The sequence below is a fragment of the Opisthorchis viverrini genome (genome assembly GCF_000715545.1).
Source record: "Opisthorchis viverrini unplaced genomic scaffold opera_v5_506, whole genome shotgun sequence".
Classification (NCBI taxonomy): Eukaryota; Metazoa; Platyhelminthes; class Trematoda; order Opisthorchiida; family Opisthorchiidae; genus Opisthorchis; species Opisthorchis viverrini.
This window is the reverse complement of record NW_008752169.1, coordinates 128,486-138,594: the sequence shown is the minus strand read 5'-3', so window position 1 is coordinate 138,594 and position 10,109 is coordinate 128,486. Positions and strand designations below refer to the sequence as shown.

General features: G+C 39.8%; 2 protein-coding genes across 2 annotated transcripts in view; one reads left to right on the top strand and one right to left on the bottom strand.

Moving 5' to 3' along the window:
- Window positions 1-10,109, top strand: part of T265_11488 (hypothetical protein) — a gene marked incomplete at both ends in the record, with an annotated part of 135,833 nt that overhangs the window by 19,410 nt on the left and 106,314 nt on the right. The gene's annotated exons all lie outside the window — the stretch shown is intronic.
- Window positions 1-10,109, bottom strand: part of T265_11487 (hypothetical protein) — a gene marked incomplete at both ends in the record, with an annotated part of 33,319 nt that overhangs the window by 19,101 nt on the left and 4,109 nt on the right. Inside the window, one exon of the mRNA XM_009178156.1 lies at window positions 8,844-8,888. Coding sequence (XP_009176420.1) covers window positions 8,844-8,888 — 45 coding nt within the window. The remainder of the gene's footprint in view (window positions 1-8,843; window positions 8,889-10,109) is intronic.

Genomic DNA, 10,109 nt, shown 5'->3' with positions numbered 1-10,109 from the left:
TTGTGTACCAACTGACTCATCATCAAATCGTGACCTGCTGGAATGCCGAGATGCTGAAAACTGCAAGAACTTCCACCAATCTGGGACAGACCTTGAGTCGTGAATTGTAATTAGAGTAAGTAGAAGAACACATATGCATTTATGCACTTAAAAATGAATGACATATATAAATGAGTAAAGAAGAAGAGAATCAAAAGTTGCGACCAAATATATGTAAATAAAATTGTTCTGGTAAGTTAGACAGAAGTTGAACAGGCAACCAAATCCAATTCAACGGATTAGTACAAATGTTGAAACAATTAATGAATACCAATCGCTCGCGGGATTCATATGCTCAAACACCTAAGAGATTATGTTATACTATTGCCATAAAATTAATAAGTCACCGTTTCTAATGTTCTGTGTCACCTGCAAAGTAACAAGAACACCGGATGCGTATAGGCCACGAAATGTCCACGATTTGTCCTTCGTGGGAAAGCTGCGTAAAATAGAATGCCCCAACAACCCAAGTGGGAAAAAAGTGTCAAATATGACACTGCAATCCTGGTTTCCTCCATCTCTCTACCAGTGACAGAGTGCTTAACAAATGGTGAGTGTCCAGTTTTATTACATTAAAAATGAATTCAAGTCGTCATATTTGTACGTTAGTGTCGCATTGATAATAGAATCTGAATTTCACAATGCTGCCAATTGGACCTATGTGACAAAGAACTTGCTGTAGTTAGGATTACTGGCTTGACGACACCATAGCAAACGTCAAACACAGTTTCAACTGCCCTTCATGGAGAAGATCGCATCCGCAACTCATTTTACCAAGTCGGCGTGTCAACAAACTCCACTACGCGTTGCCAATAACATCTGCTTAATTCTCCTTTTACATTATTTCAAGCGTCAAGTGCGTTTACCTTCCGATGTCTACTTTAAATTTTCTGTCACAATGACATAGTTGCATGACGCGTGATGTAACGCACTCAACGAAATTTTAAAAAAACTTGTCGGAATAACGAGATCATGAATTTGCTCATCCAAAATCTATTTACGATTACTGTTGTCTCCGTCCACTACACGCATGAAAGAGGCATCAATTAAAGTTTAATTTTACTTAAACAGTGACACATGCTTTTATATTTATTAGCGTACATTAGCAGATAGCTTCAAAAAGCAAATTATTTTTTCGAGGACATTTCACTTGGGTTCAGCTATAAGGGTACAGTGCACTCATAGTTGGAACACTAGGCTCAGTAAATTTATGTATTTAATAATGAGCATCTGGAGGTTGGGAGATTTACTAAAAGGAGCGCAAGATATTGTGTTTTTAACAACTCAAATCTAAAACCAGTTTCACCTTGTTTTGTTCTCGATCCTTCGGAGAATTAACCATTACGCTGCGCCACAAGAATGGGGTCGGTACATCACCATTCATAATTTGGATGGAAATGATTTGATATTCCGTGTGTATCTTACTAAGATGGTAGGAAAATTTTGACACAGCCTGTCGGATAACCTGTGTGCAAATAGCACAGTTTGGTTTTGCAGAAACTCTTTTTTGAAATGCAGCTAATGTCATTTGTATTTAATTATGTACAACCGACGGTCGCGATAAATCTTCCTTCACAAATAGATGCTGAAAATTTCTTGAAAATATAGGGCCGCTATAATTTACAGCAACAACGCATTGGTCGAATGCACACGAGCATTTTAGGCATATTTTGCCATACTCCTCTATAAATGCAAAACGCCATTTCTGTGCTCTCAATGTATCATTTTCCTCACCTCAACCATAATGTTTCAGGCAGTGTACCTGAAGGTCAGTCTTACAGCTGGTTTATTATTTTTAAAAAAACATTTTGACGGGACAAACATTGGCAATATGACAGCTTTTTATTTGCACTGCGCTGGCCAGCATTGCCCCTTTGCTAAATTGGGGTAGCTTTGGTTAGCCAACTGTAAAATTGTGCTCAAAAATCACATATGGGGTACATTTGCAGGAAGTAAGTTTGATAGCCGAAAACCTGCCGCACTGTCATATGTCAAATTTGTGGTAGAATGTCTTCATCTCTGTGCATATCAAATAAAAATTCGCATCAGACCTGCGGGTGCACAATATAAAATAGTTTATTGTGCAAACGGGAATGTAAAATAATATGTATTAGATTTTCCTTTGATAATGTCGCATGCCCTGGAATGATGTTTTATGAATCAGGAAATTTCATACTCAAGATAAGCCTATGATAAATGCGTTGGGTTCCAAATTATGCGTCAAACGTTTATTCAATTATTTCTGTGTACAAACGCAGAAGGTAAATGAGATGTTGGTAGACGATTTTTTCACAGCTCATCACCGCCACATCAAATTTTGACAGGATTTCGTAGTTACAGGCCATCTTGCGAAATATATGTTTGGTAAGAATAAAGAGGAGTTGTTTTGCACAATTTCATCGTACAAGATTTTGATAGTAATTTCACATTCAATGTTTGAGTGAAGAAATGTTTCCCATCCAGTGAGTCTCATCACCGTTGTTGCCAACAAGACTTACAAATTCTCCGAAAATTCCGGAAAAAAAACCTTGACATGAAAAAACGTTTTCACATCTTTAGATGGATTCACACCAGCATCAAAGGGTTTTAAGAACATATCTCAACAAAAAGGCAGCATTGATTTTTCGCCTCACATAATTACCTTTCTGATGTATAAAACATACCTTAAGCCTACTTGATAGCAAAAGTGATGCACCATAGGCAGATATGGGGTGTGAAGCTCTCGATTATTACACAAACGTAAATACAAGATTTTAGCGCACTCAATTTTTGGTTCAAAACTACCTGACTAATGCCCGCTGTGTTCCAAAGTTCACTGCAACGTGCAAAAAGTAAACTTTTCTTTGAATCCTGCTAAATCCCACTCTTACCGTTAAAGTTTGGTAATAACAGTGCCCAGAAAATGCATGACATCTCATCTCCATTTAGCGTCTTTACTTTTGAAAATGCTTCAATATAAATGTTGGAAATTTGAGCATCGCCACATTTACTGCAGTTCTCCAAATGAACTGAAACATTATAGTTCAAGAACTGTCAACAGACGGTGAGTTCTCAAATGCTTTTATCGATTGATTCACAACGAGCTTACAAAGTTTTCACTGTCCAAATGACAATTTGTAGCCCCTTCATATAGCGTTATCCTTTGTAAATCTTGTAACGCTCATGGAGATTCCGAATACAGATTTAATTTTTCATCCAATCACTCAAGTGGAAGCATGCTTAATGGCTCGATCCAGAGCGAGTTGAAGCACTACGAAATAACTACTTATAACATGGAGCAAGTACCCGTACTTTACTCCGCAGATTAACCATTTAAGCGAAAAAAATTATCGGCGTGGATTTACAGTATATTCGATGTAAATTAAAGCACACCAGCTGCCTCATTGTGTAGGTCATTAATTGCTGCTTGAAGAACTGCCTGTTTACTTGTAAGCGACTATCACTATTTCAATCAATCGGCACGAAAAGCAAGTAAGCATCCGCGCACACAATAACCACATATCTCTTGTATTAATTTGCATGCTCGTACTACCTAAAAATATGATAGGTTGTCTTCAATTTTTTTAATATTTACCAATCGTTCGTATTATTATTTGTGAAGCGAGTAAGTGGACGCATGCAAAACCAAAGGTAAATAATAAGCCTCTTTTAATTTCTTCGGAAACACTTAAGCAGGTTCACAATATTCAGATGCCTAAAGCAGTTTGAATTGACGTTAATAAAAGGTACGTATTCTTCATTCAGCTCACCCAGCGCTGGCAGGAACTGACAAGTATTTGAGATCGGAACGGAGCTGAGCCACAAATGTGGGACTAATCCACAAGTAATAAATCAATTAATATGATAGATCAGACCCCGAGATCGATGTGATGAAGCATCCACCGTACACGCAAAATCTGCATGAGATTGCGTTTTTGCGCTTATGTACCCAGGAAAAGATCCGTGTACACGGAGACGAGCACCTGCTGTTCTGTTCTCCAAACATCTAATTTATGCTTTTAGTTCAATGTTTCGACCGGTTTCGCGCTCTGAGTATAAAGCTAAGCGCCTATTAACTGTTCCTTAACCTTTTGTTGCTAAACGTGTTTCCCAAAGAACTTGGTTTCTTCAAATTTGCGATATACTTTGCTCCGGAAGACGCAGTTTTACCAACTACAAGTTTTTAGCCATTCAGTTGATCTGAGGCCACTTTGTGAGGCTCTACTACGCTGCCCACCGTTTTCAGTACACCTAATGGTCACACCAATATGTGTTCCAAATGACACTTTCATCTGACGGTAGGTAAGTATTTATTGCATCCTATCGGTAAATAATTGGGGGATATTGATTGTGCCCTGGATCGTTTGTCGAACCATGTAGCTGAGACTTCGGTGAGCACAGGTTACAGGTGTTTTATTGAAATGTAGAAGAGACAACGGGCAGCGCTAGAGATGGCAGCACACTATTCAAGCTTCCAAAGTTTCGAGTAAAATGGTAGGGATGTCTGATGTATACTAAGTAATTTCGCAAAATAGTAATTCATTGATCTGTGACAGTAATCGGACAGTAGACCGTTGATTTTAAAACAATGTTTTATTGAGTTAACATCGAATGTTCCGTTAATTCATTTTACATTGCCGTGTTGCTAAATATGGAATCAAATAAGACTCCGGATTGCAATGGGTCACACTGAATAAATTCATCAGACTTTATGATTAGCCGAGCTGTCCAAAATTATATTTATGTGTAGAACAAGGATTCCCGCAGAGCCGGTTTTGCTCGCTACATGGAATGAGGTTTAACGACTCCATGATTTTTTGACCAAGGTTGACACGTTCAACGTCGACCTCATGAACACGAAACGTTCATTGGTCACCAAGCATTGTTGGTTTTAACCGATTTAATTTTCTGTTATATTGTGTTTCAATCTAGGCCAAAACCAACAGCCCCTAGGTCAATCATTATTGACAGACTCTCGGACGAGTTGCCAATTTGTTCCCTCCGGGAATCCCAACCTCGGGGTTTTAGGAGGTTCGTCTGTCGCACCAGATAAACAACTCTGTGTCGGTCGTTATGAGGAAAACACCATATGATATTTATTCGGAGGGCGATTATGTGTGCTGGGATTACCGCACATGGAAGGTTAATAAATCTCACTGGTTCTGGTGAAGCTGATTTCAAAACTTTCACGTTACAATTCCGGAAAGATTATCCTCACACCTATTGAATTTTTCATCGAACACTTGTGGTGAAAATGCCCAGTAACAAATGCGTGAATTTATTGGAAAAAGCCGTTCATCTACCAACCACATATGAGATGATGTGGATTTGTTACATATCTCTACGGACTCATCACAATTAACTGATGTCCTGAACTAATAAATTGTGTTTCATCGAATTAAATTCTACCAAGCTGGATCAACACTGCATGCTCTGGGTTCATTTTCATAGGGTCGACAGATTATTTTTCGTCACCGGTAAAATGCGCAATGAATAAAACTCTAACGTTTCAAGCCAAGCCGGCCTAGCAGGCACGGCTACACAGGTTTTGTGGGCAACATGATTGGGGCTTTTAATGAAAGCTATGAAAAGTCACCTAAGTTCATTTGACAACACTTGGGTGAACGGCATCCCCGTCGTCGCTACATACTAATTGAAATTCAATAAAAATCAGCTTGTTATTGGAAAATTTCCAAACGGCATTTTTCCTTTTGATGAGTTCCAGTTTTTGTCACCCCTCCAGAATGGCGTCATTTCACAGACAGATTAATTCACGTTTGTGCGCATGACAAACAGGGTGGAGTTTCAAAGCCACGGCGAACAAAGCAGTTGCTATTGGGGTGATAACTGAAAGGTTATTGGTATGTGGATGCATTAGATTTTTTTCAGACACCATTGCTTATTTGAGTGAGTTCAAATGTATTTGTATGAGTCAGACTTCGCACGTGGTCTTCAAAAATCCTGGAAATTTCATGAAAGACTCGCTAGATTTTCTCTGCAGATGATTTCGTGAAAATGAATTCGCATTGGATATTTTAACGTGTGGTGGTGCATGATCTACAAATTATGTTTGCTGGCTTCGACTGCACGCAATCGCATTTGAAATATTGGTGCATGTAGTCCACACACTTTTATATGCCGTCACAATCACCCCAAATTTAAATATAACACTCAGTGGGNCCATCAAACCTTTCATCGCCATCCAAAATGGGCAAACAGGCCAATCACTCCACCACAGCAAGTACAACTGGAGGCGGTAAGAAAAGTTTAATCCTGAAAGAAGTTTGTACTTGTAATTTCATTTCGCTTTACCGTCGAACGTTGGCAATGTTAGCAGGTGGCATTTCATAAGAAAACTTGCAATGTACATCGGACTTTTGTAGTTCACAAATCAGCGGAATCAGCTCCAAATATAGCGGGACGTAAAATGCCACATCATATCATAACGCAGGCCCCCTTTCCATAATGCGTCGTACAATGTCTTTCAAAATGACTTCAGTATATCGCATTTTACACACACTCATCGTTAGGACGGCTGAATATCTGCGAACATGTTTCACCAGCCATATATATAACCCGAGAATTTCACAACAAACAAATCGGACGGAATAAGCAAAATATTGTTCAACATCCTTACAGATTATTTCTACGCACCAGACAACTTCGGAGTATTTCACTGTTCAACCCGCGAGGAACCCGGCTGCGAAGTGAATGAGCGTTCACCAAATTCTGCTTCCTGTCCTGCTTATAATTTTCATGGCTTTACAACACATCTGTGCAAAAATCATTGCTGCAGAAAAGATGAAAATAGAAGAAAGTGTGCTATTCCTTCTGAAGCACCCATCATCAAGTTTTATGGATATCTACCAGTTGATTCATTGAAATGACCAATAAATTCCCGCTGTGTGCTAATCTACGGCACCTGAAATCTGCCCCTACTGAGGGACACGGACCCGGATTACATATGGAGCTGCGATATTTTAATAGCTCGTGCACTCTGTTTGCAGAACCGACCAGAGTCCGTTTTCAGATCGTTGTTCTAAAACGAGGTCCTGCCAACCTCACGTGTTCTATATTAATCCAGAGCTGTTATTGTGAGATGCTGCGTAGACCGTGGCATTTCTTATCGTCGCACACCTCAAATATTGGGACATGCTAGCTTATATGAGACAATCAAGTGTGCCTCAAATTCTTCGTGGCTAAATTCGCTTTTTGCACTTACAGGTCGAAAGTTAAATGGTAAATGGGCGACCAGTTGGATTATCCCGCTCGTGACCATCAGGTAGGGCCCATTCTGGCAATCCTATTTAAAGGTGCCTACGGCCTCATTGAGCAAGATTTTTTTCAGTATGATTGCGAAGCATATTTAGTGAAACCCGGAACCGTTCACAAAATCAGCAACAAAATCAGCTGTGCCTTCTCCAACCAGCTAAAAGATGTCTTGAATACATTTATGTTTCAGTCAAACTGGTCCGGTGCAGAAACAGAATGGTGCACGCAGTTTGCCTTCACAAGTGCAGACTATTCAAACTGTTCACTGGCTAAAACTTGAAATTTTCATGTGTATCTGTGCGCTTAAGTCCGTCGAAAAATTCTGTGGGATGCGAAGACGGTTTCCAGGTTTTTTTAGTAAGACCATTCCCTATTGAAGTGCTTTTACCATATCAATCAGATATCGTATATTCTGGCGTACCGAGACTTGCACCCGACTGTGCCACCAAGAAAACAACCTAAAATAATAAACGCGGTTAAAATGGACACCTCAAAATCGGCCTCTTGTGTTATCAGTGCTATGGCAGCGTGTTGTCCTGTCCCAGTTTTATTATTTAATGTACCCCTCAAAAATAATGTATGGTGCATGGCTGATCTGTGCATCCCTCCGCAATTTTGGTCCAATTAAATATAAACTAGCCAGCACACAAGTCCGAGAAATCCACAGCCAAAACTCAGAAGGGTAGCACCTGTTAGCGAGACGCAGGCATTTCGCGTTCTCTATTTTTAGTTTACGAAATCTATGTAAGCATCCATTGTGTGATAAAAAATATACCCTACTTGGGCCGAATACCTATTACGTTTTGCCGTGAATCATGAATTTTAGGATTCCAGATATCCACTTGTATACATACGACAACATTGAGTACGGACACGAATCATTTTCAAATAACACCAAGCACTAATATTATTACTCTAAATTGAGTGCAGTGAGCAGCGTCAAACTCGCCGAAAATAATTCTTTTGAAGACAATGGATTGCTGGTTTGCTCGAAAGTCAGTGGTAGGATGTCACAGCTTCTAGAACAGGGAAAAAGGCGTCCGAGGCACTGCCATTATATATGTGTGACTGGTCTCAAATCCACAAGGGTGATTAATGACAATATGTTTGGATCCAACATCACCGGCTTTCATTAATCAGCGCTTCTTATATTCATGTTTGGTGATTTTTTTTGGGCCAATCACCCCAATGTTGCTTTCTAACCAATGTTTTCCTGCGAATTCATTTCCGTATACTCTATGCCTTCCGCCGCATTTTCCATAAAACTCGGGTGACACTGCGCGAATCCGCGAGCGGTAAAGGAAACAGTAGAATGTCAGTTATATTTGTCTCCAAATACTTCAACCTTATTTCCTTCGACCCTTGGCGTACATAGAGAGACATTTTAGATTTTAGTCGTACAGATAACATAACGCTTATAACATGTTTTGGAAAAGTATACGTAAAACGTACTTTTTCTTGGTTGCATATTCCACACGGCGGCCTAAATCGGCTCTGTCGCGCGGAGCAGGTAGCAGTTGAATGTGTTAGTTGAGAGAGAGGCTTCAACCCACTTGGATGGATTCTGAACGCGTGGATATGTCAATTAAAAGGAAAGCCTTAAATAAAATGAAACGAAAGATATCTACTAAGCAGGAAACGCTCTAGAAAGTGCCACAAGTCGCCCAACCAAAGAGTCATCAGCGGAAAGTAAGCGGCTGAGCAATAGTCTACACAAAACGACAAAAATGCAGTGGTCGTGAATTTCTTGGGATGCTACAAGGAATTTCTCTACCACAAAATCAAAATATGAAGTGTAGATATGAAGGTCTGATAGCATATCTCGTTTAGCAGTTGCGCAGAAGTGAAGCGAGACTTTGATCCTAAGGCATTAGGATATCAACGACCTTACGAAATAAACCACAGGGTTGCAGAATCATCATAATTTAAGCGCCAGTGTGTTGCCTTAACCATTTCCTCAGTTACTGCGTCTCACAAAATGCCTATTGGATGATGCCCGGGGAATCAAAAGACACGATATCGCGATGAGGAATCCAGAAACCAGGGGCGATCTAGATACTAATTACAGGCTGACGAAAAAAGACGTGCCCATGACTGAAAGTTTAAGAAAACGGGTCCGCCTAATGTTCTTGGCACTTGCTTTTCTGCATTGCAAAAAGGCCTTAGTCCGAAAACCTGCGGTCTAAAGAGGCTTAAAAATATAAGGTATTGAATGGACGTTTTGAGAGTGACACCTGATAAAAACCGAAAAATCAAATTATTGCAAACGATTTCGTGGATGATTCCGGTGCGTCGCCACCTTATTTCTTAAATTTTGACCGACCAATGGATTGATTTTCACATAAATGTCTTCCTTTCAATGGACATATCCTAGATTTTTATTTTTCCACATAACAAGCACGCACGCGTGTTTTCGTTGTACGCCGTTCATACTTCCTCTAAATCGAAGGTTTTATGTCCCCTGACCTCACAAGAAGAATGAATTGTCACAGCGTTAACTAGTCATCTCCTGGAAATGCTTGCCGTAATGTCAATATTTAGATGCACGGATGGCCCACTTATGTGGCCTGAGAGATGCCGCTTTATCTGGTGCAATACAAGGTTATATAAAATTCTCAGTTTTTACGCAAATTTTTACCTAAGCGCCTTTAGGATTTCTTTTCATTTTGGCCTAATCCCCGCTTGGAATCCACTCAACTCTGCAGGTGGTTTTTTCACCCACGTGCCATCACTACTTAAGATGTTTTGGAAATATTAATTATGCGCGTTTAGTAGTGTCCATCAACCTTTGTCCACAAAGACGGTTAGAAATCGCTGAT